At 39.7% G+C, this 22521-nt stretch overlaps 1 protein-coding gene across 3 annotated transcripts; it reads right to left on the bottom strand.

Moving 5' to 3' along the window:
- Positions 1-2035: 2035 nt before the first annotated feature.
- On the bottom strand, positions 2036-21954 carry LOC116321363 (inward rectifier potassium channel 4-like). 3 transcript variants are annotated; one of them, XM_039613077.1, is made up of 4 exons: positions 21878-21954; positions 13829-14088; positions 5526-5704; positions 2036-4377 (listed from the first exon to the last, which is right to left on the bottom strand). In XM_039613077.1, the coding sequence occupies exons 3-4, from the start codon at positions 5615-5617 to the stop codon at positions 2778-2780; spliced, it is 1692 nt and encodes a 563-aa protein (XP_039469011.1). In that variant the 5' UTR covers positions 5618-5704; positions 13829-14088; positions 21878-21954; the 3' UTR covers positions 2036-2777. The 3 variants fall into 3 exon arrangements, with proteins under 3 accessions (XP_039469011.1, XP_039469010.1, XP_039469009.1); XM_039613076.1 differs by having other exon boundaries at positions 13829-14091; positions 21878-21936; XM_039613075.1 differs by lacking the exon at positions 21878-21954 and adding an exon at positions 19421-19479.
- Positions 21955-22521: the final 567 nt, after the last annotated feature.

Below are 22521 nucleotides of genomic sequence, written 5' to 3'. Positions count from 1 at the left end.
ACAGGACTCCCCAAATCGTAATACTGCTTTTTGAGAATTGTTTTTGTCCATTTATTTTGTTAGAAGATAAATACAAACCACTCTGCAGCCTCTCCAGTCTGCATGAACCGAATTAACTATTTATTAGAAATTCTGTTTTCTCATTGGCAGAAGGCTATTAATTATCTGCTGCCTGTCATTAATAATGAATTGTGATGGTGACCAAATTTTAATCTCAGCAATTTGTTGATTAGGGCTGAAATTCACATTAAAGACTAACGCTGTTGATCTTATCATGTAAGAATATAACTTTGAGAGTTCATCTAAGCCTATAACATATATATCTAAATTTATATCTCCCATGTCTAAACTAATTTTTAATGTTAAAAAAAAGTTTATGTAACGTTAGGCTGACAAGTCCCAGCAAAAATTGTAAACAAGGTTCTGTTTTTTTCTGGCTGGTGACATCATGACATACCTGTAGGAGTTAGGTCTGTGGAGTCACATGGTTTCTGACGGGTGCAAAATGGAGTGGAATATAATGAGAGCAACTTAGTTGATTTGAATTTTTTTGTTTAAGTAAAAATCTTAGAAGAATATATGGGACTCAGAAGATTTATTCCTCCGTGTCATACTGAAAGCAGAGCACAGGCCTGCTCAGTAGGCCTCTTCCACCTCCAGTGCCACCGCCTCACCACAGATCACAATATTGTCTACAAATGTCATACTTCACAAAGACCCCACCTGACCTCGTCGGCCACTGTCAAAAAGAAGGGTCTCAAAGCAGATTCCTGATGTAATCCCGACCTCGCCTTTACCTCTACTGCACACCTCACCGCTGTCTCACAGTCCACATGTCCTGCACCACCACATATGTCTCTGCCACTCCTTTGGCTTCCTTATGCAAAGATCACATCTGCAGTGCTTTTTCTTGACATGAAGCCATACCTTTGCTCACTGATGCTCATCTCTCTCCTTAACCTAGCTTCTTAGTAAGGCTCATGAGGTCTGTCCCTCTGTAGTTTCTACAGCCCTCACATCACCTTATCAGTGTATCAGTACACTTCTTCATTCTTTAGGCATCCTCTCACTCTCCAGGACTGTGTCAAACAATCTGGTCAAAAAGTCTGCTGCCCTCTCCCTTAGAAATCTCCATACCTGCACAGGTACGTCATCTGGACCAAGCACCTTTCCACTCTTTAACCTCTTAATAGCTGACCTCACTTCCTCCTTAGTAATCTTCTTCCCTCCCTGGTTCACTAACCTTCCTCCATCTCTCTATCTCTTCATCCATCAGCTCCTTAAAGTAAAAACAAATAAATAAAATCAAAGTAATTTATACTCAAGTTTAAGTTAAAGTTACACAATATTGACCAGATTTGACCAGCAGCAACCAAACTTTCATAAGAACAAAAGTCAGCTGGTTCTGAAACCTGATTGGTGAACAAAAAGATGTGATATCATCTCTTCCTTCTAAGACCTGCCCACTTCCAACATAACTACTTCCACGGTAACCAAAAGAGTGAAAGAAGTAGTTATGGACCCCAAAATAATCTGTTATCCACTGACTTCACTCTGTAAAATATTCTTTATAAAAATATCTTAATGTAAGTTTAGTTTATAGCAACAACTAAAAGAGTGCAACAAATAACCCAGAGCCTTTGTTAGAGCCCTTTTCATAGACTGTATACAAAAGATGGACGCAGGCACTGCAAATCACCAGCTTATTAAGCCCCTATAAAGTTGTTTTGAGGGTTCAAATATAGAGACTGAACCTTTCTTCTTTTTTTTGCACTAGGCTTTAAACATGCTTCAGTTTTCAGCAGTTTGAAGTGCTTTTAATTTTTTAGAAAAACCTGATTTGTATACTTTCATTAAAAAAAAGGACCTGTGACATCACAACACATAATAAGGCTAAAAGTATGTCGTAATTGGACTAATGAAAGCGGTAAATGGCACGAAAGATGAAAAATTATTTGAAAATGTGAAATAATTTTGAGACTCACAAGAGGCAGTTCCAGTCATAACAGTACATACTGCTGTTTATTAGGTGGTTTTGTTCATACAAAACATCACACAGTTGCAAAGTGTTTGTGTTTGTTGAAAAAAAGTAAGAATAAAGTGCTTGTTCGTCGTGTGCACAGGTTTGAATTGTATCGTGTGGTTCTGGATTTTATCTGTGCTTTGTTAGCGCTAAAGAATATACAGTGATGAATTCTGAAAGAAAAAAGAGAGAAGTGCTTACTTATCAGATGTGAAATGCAGCAGAATTCAGGCAAGAAGACAGAAGATGAAAATACAGAAGTCATTTATTTTTACACAAAGAAAACAAGTGTGTTAAAGTTTGAAGCATCTGCGTCATGCTTACTTATTTTTATCCTGTAGCTATCTGCATATCATGTCAACTCATTATAAAGTTAAAAGAAAATTATATCATATTTACAAAAACAAAAATGAATGGAAATCAATAACACAAAGCTTAGTTGCACCTAAAACACAGGTCACACAGAAACAGACAAGTAAGCAATTGAATTTTCAGGGTAACTCGTGATTGAAGAGAATTACCTCGTCACCGTGTTTAAGAGCAGCTGAGCTGTGCGGTTCGACAGATGTTGATGTTACACTGAAAGTGTGCATTATCTGAAACCATGTGAACTAAAAGCTGTGTATTTTCGCAAGACCTCCACGTGTATGCTTTAAATTGCGTTCGCCAGCTTTTATTTTTTACAAGAGTTCAATACTTTGGTTGGGTGCACGCAAAGAGAGGAAATAAATGGAAGAGCAGCCATTACCATTGATTAAACTCCTGACTCTCTGCTTATGTATAAAGGTAGAGCAGGCTGTAGTCTGTCAAGGCTGATCTGATTTTCTGTGTCCAGAACACATAACATCTCCACTCTCTGCTCTTCCACAAATGTCTCCTTGAAACCTAAATCGCCCAGCTCCTCCTTCGCATCCTTCTCATCCTCATCATCCCCACAGCACAAAGCTACCTCATTCTCATAGCAGAAAGCGCTGGGGGAGTGTGAGCCCAGCAGGCGATGGCTCGCCCTCGGAGCAAACGGCGATGGGGACTGAGAGCAGCTCGAGCTGGAGGATGAGGAGTGCCCCCTGTGACCCATCATCTGGTTCAGTTCCCTGGCACTGCATATAGGTGTAGATGGCACTTCATAGGTCTTATGGAAGCGGGAATAGTCCACATGGTAGCGGTCGCCCTTCTCAAACACCACAGGCTCAAAGCGGTGACCCCAAAGGATCTCCTTGGCCAAGTAAGAGCTGCGAGCCTGAGTAGTCATAGCTGTCGCCTCCACCATGCCCTCCAGGATGACCACAATCTCAAAGTCCTCCTTCTGCAGGTCATTGCGGTTCAGGTTATACAGAGGACTGTTCTTGTTGATCTCGTGGACCACCACCAGGGGCGACACCAGAAACAGCCGATCCAGTCCGTCGTCGTAGCCGACATCAATGTCCGTTTGCTCCAAGGGGAGGTATTCGCCCTCTGCAGTCACGTAGGGCTTTATGAGCTGAGCACGGACGTGGGCCTCTACAATGTGGCTTTTGCGCATGTTCCCCAGGCGCCACATGAGGCACAGCTTCCCGTCTCGCAGAGCGATGACAGCGTGATGCGAGAACAGCAAGGTCTGCGCCCGCTTTTTGGGCCGCACCATCTTTGCCATGATGGTCCCTATCATGAAGGAGTCAATAATGCAGCCCACAATGGACTGCACCACAACGGTCACCACTGCAAACGGACACTCTTCGGTTACACACCGGAAACCGTATCCAATGGTGGTCTGGGTCTCTATGGAGAAGAGGAATGCCCCAATGAAACCCTGGATGTGGAGAATACATGGCCGCCGCTCGGTTTTTCCTTCCTCTGTGCTACTTCGAGCATCTCCGTCCTTATCAGGGATGCGAATGTCAAAGTCTCCATGAGCGTATGCCACTCCCCAAAAGATCAGGCCAAACAGCAGCCAAGACAGAAGGAAGGTGGTGGTGAAGATGAGCAGGAGGTAGCGCCAGCGTATGTCCACACAAGTGGTGAAGATGTCAGCCAGGTATCGCCGTGGTTTATCCTCCATGTTGTTGAAAACCACGTTGCACTGGCCATTCTTCTTCACAAAGCGACTGCGCACACGCCCGGTGCCCAGATCCAGGCCCAGGCGGCACGAAGGTGAAGCTCGGCAGCTGTTGTGGACAATCGGATCATTTGTCACCCTCAGAGACAGAGCCCCTCTTCCGTCATCGCTTCCTGGACACTCTCCTCCTCCCCCTCCTCCTTCCTCACCTCGCATGCAGGCCCCGGATAGCGTTTGCTGGCTCAGAGGACTGTGTCCGTTGTGGAGGCCCAGGCTGGAGATCTTCAGGACATCTTCATCTGTGGAAACGATGCTGTATCTGGAAGAAAAATGAAGGAAAAACTGAGAAAGAAACAAAAAAAATGAGTCAAACTAAATTCTTAATTAGTAGTTTATGGAGCCTGAAATGTAAACTGCTGATTTTAGATTTTATCATCCACCTGCATCAACAGTATGAATGGTTGCATCAAGCTAACTTTGACTGATAATGACTGATTACATTTGTTCGAACAAATATGAATAAACCTGCATGACACAGACAGAAATAAAAATCTCACTGACATGTGTCCAGAAAACTAGTACTCTCTGTAACAGCTACAGCTTAGCTCTAATTTTGTCAGAATTATAAATCCTTATGTGTATGTTGACATCTTCACTATCAGTGTGGTATATAAGTGTGTGTGTTTATAATATTTTTTTCTAAGATATTATTTTCTATAAGCCAATCAAAAGCAAACCCTTTATATTGATCTTAATCTCCAAGCTGCCTCAACAAATCCTGACAGACCTGCAGCTCTAACAGCTCTGTGTACCTGAGATTGAAATATGGCAACAAGTAAGTACAATTCATTTTCTTTTTTCTTTTTTTAAACTCTATTAAATGTTACGCTTTTTTAGGAATTTCACAAACAGTAACTGATGTGCAGATCAGTGTTATTCAGAACCACATTGTGAGTTTTTAATAAGCTGTCAATCAGATATTAGTATGACTAGGTTATATAAAAGCAGATATAAATATGGGCTCTATCAACTTTAATCTATATTCTGCAGCTGTACTAATCCTTGCATCATTAAGCCTCTGAGTTTCTCGGCCAAAGTTACATGTTTGCATGGCATCAGCGATGTCTTTTGTAATCATCTTTTGTTAGTTGTTGTAAATATCAGTGCGTAGATGGAAAAAAATAAAGAAAGTTTTGTGGCTCAATAAAAACAATGTTCTAAAAGCTGATAGCCCAGTGATCTAGTAATACTCAGTTAAACTATAGTTAAAGCCTATAATTCAATTTTTTAAAACTTGGAGTAAAGCTGTGCATCTGTTTCAATCTAACGCTTTGATTTTGTGGTTTACTTTTAATATATCTATGTTTAAAAGGCTACTAATGAATGGACATACTTTGCCAAATTGAAAGGAAGAAATGTTCTAGAAGCTGTATCCACTGACATAGTTTCATTCCCATTGCCTCTTACCTGTTGACCCGCACCGCTCCCATGGCACCGGTGATCATCAGGCTGTATCTGCGGGGGCAGTAATGTAGGTTGGGGCGGGCAGTTCCAACCATTAACGTACTGTTGCTGAACAGGGAGGCAGTATGAGCTCAGGTGTGACTTGCGTTTGTTATCAGCACTGCGCTCTCTTGGTGCATTTTCTGTGAATGTAGAGGACAAAAAGGAGCCATACTGAGTTTTTATAGAATATGAGAATATATCAAAATTTGAGCGTAGATCACAGCATATAAAATGGGAAATGGGAAACTGAAGTTGGGAATTCCTGGGAATTCCTAGGAATATGATTGCCCCCGAGGGCCGAGGAATTAACCATCTTCAGTTTCCCCTCCATCATTTCCATCATTTATATATAGATATATAAAAGGCACTTATTTACAACACCTACACATCATACAACACATCAATGAATCCATAATTAATGATCCAATGATATTATTGATACGATTATGATTCCCACTGCCCCTTCCCATGTCATTCCATCACATTATAGAAAATTCTGTCAGCAGTAAAATGGACAGTCCTGTCTTCTTCAGTAACACTCATGGACATTATTGCCAGCTCTAATGCAGATTATTCAGTTGATTTACTGTAAACCTTCTGCACCATTCCTCTGGCAATTCTAGAGGATTGCTGCATTACATTTTAATGCACCAATTTAAATTTCTGAGAATTTTTTAAACACTGAACATTCGGATAATTTTCACCTGTCTGTTTATCACTCGCAGTCTACATTGTCACTCACTGGACACTTTATTAGGTACACCTGCATAGTTGGTCATTAAACAATGAACCAATCTCCAGCATCTTTGGTTCATAGCCAAATCCATGCCACGAAGAATAAGGGCAGCTCCGGAGTCAAGTGAATTTATATTCATTCACCACACAAATAAGTTCTAATGTGATAAAATAAAGATTGAAAAAGCAGCAACATAAAAAATAACAATTTCGCTGGTTTAGACTTTTAATGGAGAATTACAAATGGCAACCTAAAGCAATGTCAGAGACACTGAAGATAGTAGGACTGATTCCCACTGGACGTCGAATATTTGTAATAAAGTAATGACATCTCGTCAAATGGGGGCTAACACACAAACAGAAGACACAAATCTCCCACAGCCCACCATCCATAGATACATAAAGAAAAAAGGTCAAAAATTCACAATCAAAAATCCCTCACAAACTTTGGCCTTTCCTAATGCATGGAGCAGACCAGACAGTTTTGTATAATGACAGCACATTGATTAGGTCCTTGCTAGTGATTAGCCTTAGGGACCTTCAGGCCAAACCAGGGGTGGAAAACCAGACGGGCTGTGGAAGGGACAGAGGTTTTAAGAGATGAATCAGTGGTAATCTACTGTTAGAGGAACAATTGATTCGCTGTTTTGGCCTGATGACAGGGTTATGTCAGCAAACCGGGAACCGGGATGAACAAAAACCACAGGGTTGCATAACCAGTAGAGGGCCAGTCACACGCAACACGACAGGGCGTTAGTGGTTTATGTTTTATTGTACGTGAATCACTTTGGCTGACGTGAATTAGCCGACAGGCGTGCATTAATGAAAGAGCAGAAATGGATTGTCTTGGGAAAATTTCTGACAACTGTAGTTTAAAAGCCTCCGTTCGATATCGCCATTACGTCAATAACAAGCACATGCACCGCTACACATTTTAACACACATGAGCACACACACGCAAGCAGATTTTGATGGGATTTGGTGTCGTGTAATGAACCCTTGTGTGCAACGGTTCCATGCTCGTGTTACACCAAGGACAGATGTTACGAACTGGCTGCTCAGTGGCTGGATAAAGGATGATCTTCTATTGGATAATCCCAATAGGGCAGATGATTACATCATCTTAACTCTCACAGCTGGAGGAGGGAACCTTTACTTATGGAGTTCTTAAAGACGTCAGGCAGTATGCCATGCCACACGGGTCAGACCCGTGTGAGTGTCAACGGGTTCATTTGTGGGCTAAAGCGAGCACGACACATTTCACAGGCTGGTCTGTTTGGCCTGCATTTATGATGGGAAAATTACTCTTTCTTGTTGCCCTGATTTATTGTAGATTTGTTATATTTTGACTAAATTTTGTTTAGATTTGTCAGCAGAAACATGTCATTAATGACGCTATTATATTTGCTTCTTTAGGCTTTGCAGTTTTACATGACATGCAGTTTTGTTTCGCTTCTCAAGATAAAGTTTGTTTAGTTTTTTTGATGATTTACAGTTTTTTCCAAATACCAATAATTTCATCTTAAATTGTAAATTGACTAGTACTGACATTCACACGCACACAATGCCATACTGACATCATAACTTCACTCAAATGCTGTCGATTTGTCGTACATCTCTCATACCACCACATCACAGAGGTGCTCTGTTGGTTTGAGCGGGCCATTTAAGTAAAAGGAAATCATTGCTACTTTCAAGAAACCAGTTTGGGGTGATTTAAACTTTGTGACATGGTGCGTTATCCTGCTGGAAGCAGCCAACAGAATGACATGATCAGCAAAAAAACTTAGGTAGGCTTTGCCATTTAAACGATGCTAAGTTTGTACTAAGACACCCAAAGTGTCCCAAATATTCCCCCCACACCATTACACCACTGATAGCACCCTGAGCTACTGATGCAAGGCAAGACACAGCTATGTTGTTCACACCAAATTCTGACCTGCGATCTAAATTAAGACTCACTGGACGAGGCAACATTTTTCCAGACTTCTTCAGGTTTCATTTATTTTGTGTTCAGAGATGCTCTTCTGCATACCTTGATTTTATTGACTGTTATTTAACTTACTACCTTTCTTTCAGCTCAAAGCAGCCTGGCCATTCTCCTCTGACATCTGACATCAGCAAAGCATTTTCAACTAGAGAACTGCCACTCGATATTTTCTCTTTTTTGAACCCAATGCTGTTCTCACTTTTGAACAGCAGCCACAACCATACCATGCTGAACTTCTGCAGGGCATCTAGATCGTGTCTGCATACCCAAATGCAAGGACTTGCTGCCATGTATTTAGATGATTAGACATTTGGATTGAACAGGCACATGTAGTTAAATTATCTGTGAGTGCATATACCCTTGTGCTTTTCACATTTAAGCGAGCACTCAAAATGCTTTTAACTCCACACCACAATCATACACACATTCATGAAGCACATTATTCTATACGTTTAAGGATATTTCTTACTTTCATGCACACATTTACTCTGATGGATACATCAGGACCAATCTGGGGTTCAACATCTTGCCCAAGGACACCTTGAACCACAAATTCACCCTTTCTACCTCCCTTATATTTGTGCTTCAGCCACATTCGCAAAATCCATTTATTACTTCTGTTTTCTTGACTTCTCAGATGGCAGATTAAACTGAACTGCCTATCCTTAGTGGTTAAAGATTGTTTCTTTTTATTACAATGGTGAAAATTAAAATTATACTTATAAGTTTATTATGCGTTATTTCATTTGTTTTTAAGTTTTAGTCAATGTCAGAAATAAAGAAGATTTTTTTTTAAAGAACGGACAACACTACAAAAATATAAATAAATAACTAAAAATCAATTTACAACAAGGTTTGAAGATATGAATGGGCATGGATATAATAAAATAAAAAAATGATAACTCTCAAACTATTAGCCCCCCAACAAAACTTTTTTTTTTTGTAATCGTAGTTAAGCCTTTGGAGCCATGTTGGCTGATCTGTTTGCTCGCATAGTGTCCAAAATAAGGGAAATACCTTGCAGTATTTATAGTACAGCACAGCAGTATAGTGTTGTTGCCATGGTGATCATCATTTTGACAAAGCCACGAAACATCTTTCAGTGAACGCAGTTAAATACAATTTAATGTATTTAATGATTATAGAAGTAGTGGTTTCACAAAACCAAGTTCACCTTCTAGGAGTGCAGGCGAAACTTCCGATGCTTCAGAAAATCCTGTCACTTTATTGGGCTGTTAGAAAAATATTCTACTCTATGACATGATCTCAATAAAAACATAAAAGAACATTACAAGTTTCATAAAACAAGCTTTTGTTCTTACTAACTGTCTTACTAACTTACTAACTTCTTACTAAAACGTGAACAAAACAGCTATGAAGGTAAACATCATGTAATACAGGCCCATTTTTGTTTCCACCAGTTACGAAATAAGTAAAAATAAAATAAGGTAGAGTTTGAACATCCCCTTTACTTTGAATACAAGCCTTTACCATCATGTAACACATGTTAAACTGCACCGATCAGCTACGAATTTGAAACGCTTCCTGTGTGGTGTCTCTTCAGGCTGCCTAAATGTGACACAAACTACCTGAAAATTCCTTCCAGCTTTAGTCAAAATGCTGAACTGTGGTGTTAAAACCTAAATGGAGCAACATACAGCATGTACATGTGGATTTAAATAATCCTAGCAATTTGAAATTCTCTGCAATTCTTTGTTCAATTAATGTCTCCTTAAGGTATGTCCACACTTCTCATGTATCGCTTTGAACCTGACCGTTTGTCACTAATGGACATTCAAGGCCCCTGTTGCCTAGGTAACCATCTATTACACTGCTACATGTCAATCAGTGGTTTGCTTCCCCTCGAAGTTGAGAAAAGTTTACCACAGACCCACTCACTACCTCTTCCTGTGTCCTCTATGTAAAACAACGGACTGTAGCGCGATGTCACTTCTGGATATTTGTACTTTCTCTTCTATTTTCTTATTCCTCATCATTAGTCAATTACTGTTTTATATGCATGCTGGTCCCTTTTTTCCCAGCTGACAGTAGTGCAGGGAGAGAGCTGCAGTAATTGATGATCATAGTTAGTGTATTAGCTGTCGCCATAGGAACGTCTCTCCTCTCAAAGGGACTGATTCGCTGTGCTCTGTGTGTTTGTGTGTGATGATGATCTATCCTGTGAGACAGGACGAGATAAACTGACTGAGAGAGGCGAGAGTCATCCACAGAGTCGCACCAAAACTCAACAGGGATACAGCACAGTGCATGACAAAGCTCTACAAGATTAATATTATTATTAAATACTGTGTCAAAGACTCTGAGAGGGATGCTCATGCGTGACGTAGCTCTTATTCAACTACGTCAGCCAAGCCAAACTTTCATATTCCAACAGAATAATCCCATGCAGAGGAGAGGATGGAGGAAGCCCTCTTCAAATAACAGATTACTACTTCCCTTAATCCCTCGATCCAAACAACAATACGAAAGGTGGATGGCAGTAGCTGTATGACCTGGCTTAAGCCCTTTTGTGTAATCTGATCATGTAATCTGACATCTGATCATATGAGAAGAAGGGAATGAGAAAAAAGAAACACACAGATAAAGAGAAAGGGAAAGAAACAAAGAAATAAAGGTTTACAGGTGCAAGGTCATTCGAGGTGGCCAAAGAGTGGGAAAAAAATACAGATTAAGATGAAGAGATTATGACATCAGAGGATGTTACTATAAAGTGTAATGCCATTTGCATAAACTAGAAGATTTACACACCACAATAGGGTAACACACACACACACACACACACACACACACACACACACACACACACACACACACACACACACACACACACACACACACACACACACACACACACACACACACACACACACACACACACACACACACACACACACACACACACACACACACACACACACACACACGTATTCTGCACCCTGTTTTTGTATTTCTTCCTTCTGCCCGTGTAAATACTTTTTTTTTTTTTTAAAGAAATGTGCGAGAGAACTGGCACGCTTTTGGGTGTGACTTTCTTTTTTTGTTGTCCTCTATTTTTCTGTATTTCTGTACAAGATGTTCTTAAGTGAGAAGGACCTACATATCCCTGAGGACAGCACTGGCTCTACACTCTGTCCAAGTTAAAAAAAAAAAATAGGATCTTGATCACTAAGCAGACCTGACTACAAACACACACACACACACACACACACACACACACACTAGAAATAAGCAGTGACTAGTTGAAACTGTTGAAAAGGTTTAGTCTTATTAAAAGAATTAAAATGTACCTAGTCTTCTACATATGAAAGCCAGTGGATAAAGTAAGTGCTGCTAACAGCTGCTGGACTAGCATACTTACATTGCCCAGCACCACTATATGACCAAATACTGCACTTTCTACTTCACACAATTTATTGTAAAGATAATAAAAAATAATCAACAGCTGCAACACTAAAGTGATCAACATCAACGAATCATTAATTATGATCCAATAAGAATATATATGTGATTTTGAAATGTGCAATATAATGAGTGTGTTTGCTTTATTTAATTAAATATATATTTTGTTTGTATTACTTTTTGTGCACTATTAAGTGACTGAAGTACACTGCAGAAAGTTCCATAAAAACTCTGTATTATGAACCATCTTAAAGTGAAGGAATTTCCTTAATACATTTTTTTTTATGTTTTTCTGTATTTTTAACCAGACCTTGAATTTGATTATTTACAGAAATGCACATAAACCTTAATAAATAGATCATGTGCCATCAGAAAATTGCTAGGGTATTCTCCTTTTTCTTACTTTTGTTTTTTTTTATTTTAAAAACCATATAGGAATATAACTTTTACTTAAATAAAAAAATGTACTTACTTTTTTTTTTACACTTTTAAAACAATTACTGTGTCCAACACAAAATTCTTGTTCAGTAGACTTTTCCGTATAATGAAAACATCAACAGGACACAGGGCTGTGCATGAAGCAGAGAATCTTGCCCAGTTTTTCTGCACTGACTTTTAAATCTCATTAAATATTTGGATTTCCTGTGCCCCACCCCTGCCTCTGTTCCTCGTGGCCCCCTGTGTCACCCCAATTGCAAAATCCTGGAAACGTCCCTGCGCTTACCAGACTCATGGCTTCATGGACCTCATGATAATGACCACAGGCAAATCAGCTCAAGTAAATGAATAAAAAGGAGAGAATGGTTTCCTTTCTAAGGACTGCAGCTGCTGTGGTAGTTTGTGGATGGTTGTTCAGTGTATCAATAATCTGTATCATAAAAGCACCTTTATAATGGACACCACGTCATGATTTTCACTCTGTTCAATTTGGAGAATGAACAATGAACAGTCTGTCTGCAAATTTTAATTACATGCAGGGATGGAATCTAATCTTTATTTTTAAACTTCTGTTCTTTTCAGTTTCTGCTTCAATTTTGTACATTTCAGGAAAAAAAAATATTACTCTTCTCACTTCACTTTTACTTCCCTTTAGAGTGCATTAGATAAACATACTGGTTTATATGACCTGAGACCTGTATTTTTGCTCTGTAATAGAGATGTGGATGAAGTCAAACTCTAGTCATTAATCTTGAGACCTTTGACTTGACAGGAAAACAAAAACTTCTGACTTCACTTGAACATTTGCCTTTGATTGACTTGATATCTTCCCCCTCAGCTCTGCTGATAATGAACGGGGACTGAAACTCAAAAAGTGATCAATGGGAATGAATTTTGCTGGTATTTGAGTGACAACTGAACTATGGCATCAGCACTTTTACTTTCGATATGTTAAGTACAGTTTCCTAGATCAGGCATACAGAAAGAGATTTTACATGTATCTCTACTGAAGCATCATTTCAGTAAAGTATATTCTGATCCATCCTATAAATACAGGTCATCATTAGATTAAAAACATATAAGTTTCCATCTCTGCTCCGTCCGTCCCTGCAGGAGAAGGTCTAACAAGCCGATCAATGGTTCACACAGTGCACGCAAAAGTTATGACGGGGCAGTTTTCAAACAAAGCTGCAGCTATGACGTGTGTCCGTTTCATTGAGGCCACAGGAGCTGTCCAGTGCTGAAAATCAATCCAAAGCCTGCAGGAATAATTGACAGCTGGGAGGTGGAGGAGGAGGAGGGTGGTGAGAGCGGAATACTATCCTAACCTTGAAAATGATGTAGTCCTTTGAAATCTTTTCCTCTATCTGTTTGCCCTGCCCACATTTATTACAGTTGACTTATTCAGTAGCATCAGGGTTTCATTTAAGTATTGATTACATTTTCTCGGTAGTTAATTAGTTAGTCAGAACAGGGAAAGAAGAACTGCAGCAGAGCCTACAAAGGTGGCAGCTCCTTATAATGCACTTTTAAAGAGATCTAGACTTGGGTGAAGAAAGGAAATACGCTGGGCTAAAAGCTTACATGTAATTGTTCCATCATTACAAAATTAAAACACTTCTTATGACTAAGTCCTTTCCTGTGGGGGAACAAACAAAAAGATGGAGCTTTAAACACTCACCTTTGTGTTATTGCAGACTGAATTAGTGGTTTCATCTTCCAAAAAAAAAAGAGAAACTTGAGTGGATTTACAGTCTCTGCCGCTCTCCCCTCTTTTTCTTCCTTGTTTCCCTTTAATACAGAAACACCTTTGTCATGAATACGCTCCAAGAGTTGTTTTGCACGAACTTGCACATGTCTCCATCCTGAGCTTGGGCTTGTTGCTCCATAGTAGCTGATCAGAGCCGCTCCAGCCTGGTGGTTGTGCATCTGCCCTGATCCCTGCTAGCGTGAGTGTGTGGGAGAGAGGGAGAGAGACAGAGAGAGAGGGAGAGAGAGTGGGAGAGGGAGAGAGAGAGAGCTCTGATTATGATCCTATTTATATGTGCTATTGTTTTCCCCAGAGAGTGGAGATGTGGACTGTATAATTTAGACTTTAGCCCACTCAGGCAGATACTGAGACTCACATCCAAAAAAAAAAGAAAACAAAAGATAAACACCAGTGAAGACTTTTGTAATCCTGACAAAATCCTGTAGAAATTTAAGAAGCGTCTGTGAAGCATTTTAGTGTGTGTTTATATGGAATAAGGACACAACATGACTTTTCTTGTGTAATATCAAAGGTATTCCTTAAATGCTTCAGTGTAAATCATCCCCACTTTAGATGCATGTTTGGGACACCTATTTATTAGGAACACATATCTATGGCTAATACATACAATAACACATACAATCAGTCCTGCTCAGGTTTTGTTTTGACCTGAGTGAAAACAAAAGAAAAAAAATCACAAATTTTATGTGTAATATTGATTCTAATTACGAGAACCTTGTCAGAGATTATTTCTAATTAGGATATTAAGAAGCTCTGGTGTCGCCAGGACACTTTGTCTGCTTGATTGAAAGTATTATTATGTTCAATATGTGTTTCTGGTATGATAACCTGACTGTAAAAAAACAGGAAGAGATTGGACAGGATTGTCAGAAGTGCAGAAATATTTATAGGTTCATAGCAAACCTTGATCTGTATTCATCTGTAGCATTGTGCCATTTTAAGGGAAGCCCATTGTTGTTAATCAAGGACACGTCTTTATTCTGATTTTGAATTAATACTCTAGAGGATGGCATTATAGGGTTAATAGCAGGACTGTTATATTAATCGGCATCACATACAACAAAGCGGTGTACATGCAAAGAGGAACCCACGGTATTCTTCAGTTACACTGGTGTGGGTCTCAGTCATCAATCTGGCTATTGAAAAGACAACAAAAAAAAAAAAGACTTGCAGCTTTACTTTGACATATGACATCTGGCTTAGCTTACTTCATGTTAATCAGGTTTTAATATTAAAAAGAAAATCCTGCTATGGTTGATGGTAATGTTATGAGTTTTACTGAAAGGTATTCATAAATCAGTTTGAGTCAGAAATTTTAATTAAAAAATCAGAGTTTACTAAATTTAATGCAGCTTGTGTTGAGGAAATATGAAGGTGTACTATTTTACTGGATGTGTGAAAACTTTCCTTTTTTTAATGCAGTCATTAGGATTCTCAGCTGCTAGAGCAAGAATGAGAACGCAGGGTATACAGTGGATAGTGCACCTATCACTGGAGGGGGACCCAAAGTGTGTGCACAAAACTTTTTGGCCATTAAATCTCTGTGCGTGGACTCTCCATGCTCACCTCTGCAGATAGCAGTCCAGATTTTGGTTCTGCAGAGTTCTCATGCTGTTCAAATCAGTGTTGTCACTTCATGCCTGCTTACAGTCAGCAATTGATTCCTCATATTAACACATGTGGATATAAAAAGTCTTCAGTAGTCAACAAAAATATACATAGCAACATGCTGGACGTTCAGCTATTTACAGGCATAGCACACCGACACACAGGATCTGACTGGTTTTGAATCATTTAAAGGTTCCTTAAAGGTAGACAACAAGAGGCTACTGTAAATGGCACATGTTTTACAACCAAGTTGACACACGAAACTGATCTCTTCCATTTTTTTGTCTATTTTTGCAGGATACAAATGGCTTGCACTGTCAACAATGATGAAAGAGGGTGGAAGAGTGTAATTGCTACAAAACTTCCACCGGTTCAGTTCTTCCTCCTGTAAGAATCAACCATAAATTATGTGAGACTAAATAAAATGGAACTTTTGTTGCTGCTCCTAACTCATTTGTATTTTTCAGTTGATTAAGTGTTATTTAAGCGAGATTAACATCTGGTTTAACAGGTTACATAACAATGTTTGTGTCAGCATCCTGGAAACTTCAACTGAAAATTTTGAAATACAAATCTAAAGCCTCTAAGTTGCAGATAAATTAAACGCGACATTTATAAGAAAATTCAGCTGCAACTATAATGACCACAGGATTTTTTTTACATTTCGTACCAAATATAAGACAAATCACATTTTGTACTTTCTAAAGATAAAGAAGGTAAAAACAAAACAAAGAAACAACAACAAAGAAAAAAAGGGTCTGGGAGAAATGATCTGCTTCAGGATGTGAAGACCAGAAAGATGATAATTAACTTCAGAAGGAAGAGGGCAGCTAGGGTTTGCTGTGGTCTGCTATGAGAGGTGAAATTGAATGAGCAATTACAGGACTCACTTACAGATCAAAAAATGTGTGATGAGCATCTTCAGTACTTTTTGAAATTTGATGGATGCACATTTCTGATTAATGTGAAAATCTTCAGATTAACTGAGGAGAGCACTGTTGTAGCTTTCAGAGGGATTTTCTTTTGGCAGTCAGGTCGATATTTGATTTTGTCCATTCACGCACATTCACATGCACATTTGCGGACGTGCACGTGTATGTGTGTGTGTGTGTGTGTGTGTGTGTGTGTGTGTGTGTGTGTGTGTGTACTTACTTGTTTTCGTGACATCTGAGGACAATTTTATGATAACACACTCACAAAATGAGGACGCTCGGAAAAATGAGGACATTTTTGAGGTCCTCATTTTTCCGAGCCTTCTAAAGTGTTCTAGAGGCCCCCAACATGCTCCCAAACCAAAAATCTCGAATGTCCTGAAATATCACAATTTTATGAAAAAGTGTGTTTAAGTGTGTTTAGCGTTTTTGCTCACTTTCAGTTTCGCCGCCTACTGGCCAGTTTTGGAACAAAACACACTTTTAACACACTTTCAGTGACGCCACTCTGTGAGTCCTCATTTTGTAGGTGTGTCAGACACAATAACACATTTGACCCAGGTTATAGTGACGTCACTCTGCGAGTCCTCATTTTGTAGGTGTGTCAGACACAATAACACATTTGACCCAGGTTATAGTGACGTCACTCTGCGAGTCCTCATTTTGTAGGTGTGTCAGACACAATAACACATTTGACCCAGGTTATACCCTTCTTGGGGCTTAAGCAAGGGTAACAACAGTTAAATCAGGCAAATCTTGACAAAAATGAAGGTCTTTAGATTCAGTTATTAGTGCCTGCACATCTTGGGGTTTTTTGTTGTTGACAAAATGTCTCAAAATATAAAGTTTCAACATTTGTGTAATTATATTACTGTTATTTAATGAGTCTTACTTCTCAAAATCAATGCACAAATTGTCTGACCTTCACTAAGCAGAATGATGTGTGTGCAGATTTTGACCCTTGAAGAGTTTATATTAATCTGCATTAATATAATTGCATCTGCAATCTGCAGTTGAACTTAGAGATTCCTGCCGCTGTCATGTGATTCAGTATGATCATCAGGCTCAGTCTCGACTCTGAATTCCAAGAGGGCAGCAGCATGTCTCCTTGTTGAATGTCTGCTTTGAATTTTGGGTTGTTTTTTTGTTTTGGTTTTTCTCCTCTGCTACTACCAGAAGTTGTCTGCACCACACCAGGGCCTGTGCTGCTAGCATAAACCAACTGAGCCTCAACCAGGGCCTGTGCTGTTTTCTGAGGCCATCTGCACCGCACCAGGGCCTAGCTAGACCCATAGGCACCACACCAGGGCCTTTACTGCTGTGTAATCAATTACTGTAAATGTACATGTTATCAGGAAATGATCAGACGGCAGAGGGTTTTCAGGAAACACTGTTAAATGTTCAGTTTCTATTTCATATGTTAAAACAAGATCTAGAGTGTGATAAAAGTGGTGGGTGGGTTCTTTTACATTTTGAGAGAAGCCAATTGAGTCTAATAACAGATTAAATGCCATGTTGAGGCTGTCATTTTTAGCATCTACATGGATGTTAAAATCACCCACAATAATTATTTTATCTGAGCTGAGCACTAAATCAGATAAAAAGTCTGAGAAATCAGACAGAAACTCTGTAAGGCCCAGGTGGACGATAGATGATAACAAGTAAGACTGGTTTCTGAGTTTTACAGCTGGGGTGGACGAGGCTAAGCATCAGGCTTTCAAATGAATTAAAAGTCTGTCTTGGTCTTTCGTTAATTAATAGGCTGGTGTGAAAAATTGCTGCCACACCGCCCCTCCGCCTGTGCTTTGCGATTTCTGGTAGTTAGAATTACTCGGGGTGTTGATTCATTTTAACTAACATAATCATCCGACTGCAACCAGGTTTCTGTAAGGCAGAGTAAATCGATTTGTTGATCAATTATTAAGTCATGTACTAACAGACTTGGAGGAGAGAGACCTAATATTTAATAATCCACAATGTTTTACTCTTTGGTTCAGATGTGGATACTGTATTGTTCTTTCTTTTTGATTTTTTTTATGTTTAAATTGTTTTTGCTGGTTTTAGTTTGTTTTTGTCTGTTTGGGAGCTGACACGGTCTCAGTGGAGATGGGTTTTGGGGGTAGCAGGAGGAGAGAAGCTGCAGAGAGGCGTGTAAGACTGCAACTCTGCTTCTTGGTCCCAACTCTGGATAGTCATATTTTGGGGCTTTAATAAATTTGTCCATATTTCTAGAAATGAGAGCTGCTCCATCCAAAGTGGGATGGATGCCGCTCTCCTAACAAGACCAGGTTTCCTCCAGAAGCTTTGCCAATTATCTATGAAGCCGACATCATTTCTGGGACAACACAGACAGCAATTTAAGGAGAAATGCAGCTAAACAGGTCACTCCTGGTCTGATTGGGAGGGGACCAGAGAAAACTACAGAGTCAACATTGTTTTGGCAAAGTTACACACTGATTCGATATTGATTTCAGTGACCTCCGATTGGCGTAACTGGGTGTCATTACTGCCGATGTGAATTATGATTTTACTGAATTTACGCTTACCCTTATGTGGTGGCGCGAATGAGGAATAACCGGGGACGGTAACTAAGATGTTGACAACGCCACCTGGGGAGGGAGTTACACCCAGGAAAGATATCTCTAGCCAATGTAAGTGTTACACTGGCAACCAAAGCCCACAGACTTGTTATTAACGGCAAAGGTGAGGCAGGTGAATTTTACAAATCAAGGTTTATTAAGAAGAACTACTAAAACATAGAATTATAAAATCAAAGAGGCACCTAAGGTAGCAGGGTTGAGACGGCAAAATAGTTAATTAAAACGACCAGACTCCCTACCACGATGCTACCCTAAAACAATCACAACATGATAAAAGAGCAACTAAACAAAATGGTGGAGACCGGCCACTTGAGGAGGCAACCTACAGGGAGGAGTGCCCAAGGGTGCCACCAATTACTCACCCATGTGATTTCACTGCAGACCTCACTCACACTAAACGGTGCAATCTACCTATGCCCGGTGTACACTCGCATGCATCGGGAGGGATTCCACCTCACGTGCCTAGCCCCTCAACAAGCAGCCACACCTCCACTAAAGCAATAAAAGAAAGCATAAAACATTAAACAGATTAGTAAAAGATCTACATAAAACAAATACACCCCAAATTACTGTTTGTTATAAAAGCATTGCGTAACAAACAAAACAGCATATGACAAGACAGCAGTAGTATAGTGCAAGCCTGCAACAAAAGAGGGAACAGTTGTCAAAGTCCACCCTACTATGCCACGTTATGATGAACACAAGAGTCCCACTTACCACTCTCTAAAGGGCAATACTAAACTGAGTAACTTTCCTGGAGAGATCTGCAGCGCTTAACTGCCTAATGCTCGCAGCCACCTTGGATGGACAAGACTACCAAATGACTCCTTCTGGTAGTGAAGCGCAGCTGTTTCTTATAAGCCTGCTAATTGTCAACTGGGAAGGTGTGGATGTTAGTGGTGCGTTTGTGGACATCATGTAAAATCCTACCCCAGAATCTACTTCACTACACTTAGCCAGCAGTTTTAAATTTCCTTCAATGTCGCCTGCTCTGGCCCCTGGAAGACAATTAACTATGGTTGCCGGTGTCTCTCTAGCTTCACATGTCTGAGAACAGAATCACCAATTACCAGAGTTTGACCCCGACGGGTGTGTCGCCGAGTGGGGAAAAACGGTTAGACACATGTATGAATTTGAGGAATGGACCCAAAATGCAGACACAAAGGAACGTGAAAGAAAATTTTAATATTAACAGAAAGCAAGCTGTTTATTAAGGCTGGTAAAATAGGCAGAACCAGCTTCCAGTTTGGATTCGGAGACAGACACTATCTCTACTTTTAAGATTAGGCTTCAAACTTTCCTTTTGCTAAAGCATATAGTTAGGGCAGGATCAGGTGACCCTGAATCCTCCCTTAGTTGTGCTGCAGTGAACGTGAGCTGCCGGGATTCCCATGATGCACTGAGTTTTTTCCTTTCCAGTCACCTTTCTCACTCACTATGTGTTAATAGACCTCTCTGCACTGAATCATACTTGTTATTAATCCACAGCATGTCTTTATCCTGTCTTCCTTCTCTCACCCCAACCAATCACAGCAGATGGCCCCGCCCTCCCTGAGCCTGGTTCTGCTGGAGGTTTCTTCCTGTTAAAGGGAGTTTTTCCTTCGCACTGTCGCCAAAGTTCTTGCTCATAGGTGGTCGTATGATTGTTGGGTTTTCCTCTGTATCTATTATTGTGCGATCTACTGTACAATATATAAAGCGCCTTGAGGCGATTGTTGTTGTGATTTGGTGCTATATAAATAAAATTGAATTTAATTGAATTAAAAGATTACAAAACAAAAGGCAGAAGTGAAGCTAAACAATAACCTAACCTGGGGACAAACCATGAAACCTGACATGGATACAAACATACCTGGAACATGGAAACGTGGCACCAAAGACAACAGATGACCTGACACTGAACAAATGAGGACAGGACTTACAGTGGCTTGCAAAAGTATTCGCCCCTTGAACTTTTCCACATTTTGTCACATTACTGCCACAAACATGAATCAATTTTATTGGACTCGCATATGAAAGACCAATACAAAGTGGTCTACACGTGAGAAGTGGAATGAAAATCATACATGATTCCAAACATTTTTACAAATAAATAACTGAAAAGGGGGTGTGCGTAATTATTCAGCCCCTGAGTCAATACTTTGTAGAACCACCTTTTGCTGAAATTGGATTCCATTAAAATTGATTCATGTTTGTGGCAGTAATGTGACAAAATGTGGAAAAGGGGGACGAATACTTTTGCAAGCCCTTGTAAGTACACAGAGAGACAATGAGGGGATGAGGAACAGCTGGGACAAATCAGACCTAACAAGACAAGGGAAACAAAACTAGACTCACTGCATATAGGACAAGGACTTTCACAATAAAACAGACATCACAAGGGTAATCTAATAAACAAATGAACTTAGCTAACCTAAAGAACTTATAAATAAACATCGACATCCAAACAAACTAAAACTTAAAATGCTGGGTCAACAAACCCAGGAAAGTGACAGTAAAATCATTTATTATACACATTATACTTATTTTCTTAAATTGCTTATCTATTATCTGTATTTTCACTTGAGGGTCTAGGGGTACTGCTCTTCTTTTCATGACAAATTAGGACATGTTTATGATAACACACTGACAATATCAGGCCAATTTTGGCATTACTCCATCAGTGAACAGCATGCCCATGCTAACTTAAACTAGACCAGCAAGCTAACCACATGTGTATTTAAGTGTTACTTAAGAATAGGAACCAAACAAATTAACGGAACGAAATTAACTGTAACAGCAGTTTGCAAAACACTGTGACACTTCTCAAGTGTTCCTACCTCAAATACAGCGAGTGTTGCTGTGTTTTTGTTGTTAAATGGACGAGGAGAGCCCGTGGCTGGTGAGAGGATGCGGCATTTCGTCAGTGGAGCATAGAACGACGTCTGTGATTGGACAACAAGTGAGTAACGCTGCATCTGATTGTTCGAAAGCCTCAACCAAAGAGCTGCTGGTCACGGCAAGATACAAACTCGCCGGAGCTCTGAGTGAACTGCACATCCGGGACCTTCAGCACTCAGCAGAGATTTGTCTTGACGTATGTATTTACCTTTGATATCCATGACTCGACGCACATTTAGCAAGGTAAAGTTGTATGTTTAACAAGCTAATTAACGCTAGTTAAACGGAACTAAAACAATACACAATCGATTTGAACAAACTGTGTGATGAATGATGATAAATGCTAAAAATTACTTAAGATTTATCTTCAACAATAGATATTAGAAGTTTAATTTAACTGTTTTAAATTCCCACTGGAGTTAAAGGGACCTGTGGCCTTGCACGTGCTCTGCATCTTCAACTGCACAGACAGTCAGTCTAAGCTCTTTTAAGTGTAGCTAACTGCAACACACATTTTTTTTTCAACACAAGATATGTTTGGGGGATTTAAATGTTAATAATAATGTTTTCGTATTTAGCACAA

This window comes from Oreochromis aureus, linkage group 6 (genome assembly GCF_013358895.1).
Source record: "Oreochromis aureus strain Israel breed Guangdong linkage group 6, ZZ_aureus, whole genome shotgun sequence".
Lineage (NCBI taxonomy): Eukaryota > Metazoa > Chordata > Actinopteri > Cichliformes > Cichlidae > Oreochromis > Oreochromis aureus.
Note: the sequence above shows the minus strand (reverse complement) of the source record. Positions and strands in the feature narration are given on the sequence as shown.

Bases quoted from the DNA above. Each gene is read 5' to 3' on its own strand.
- LOC116321363 (XM_039613077.1), bottom strand. From the start codon at position 5,617: ATGGTTGGAACTGCCCGCCCCAACCTACATTACTGCCCCCGCAGATAC. The intron at 4,378-5,525 runs GTAAGAGGCAAT...TTTTTCTTCCAG, and splicing joins GGAGCGGTGCGGGTCAACAG to ATACAGCATCGTTTCCACAG.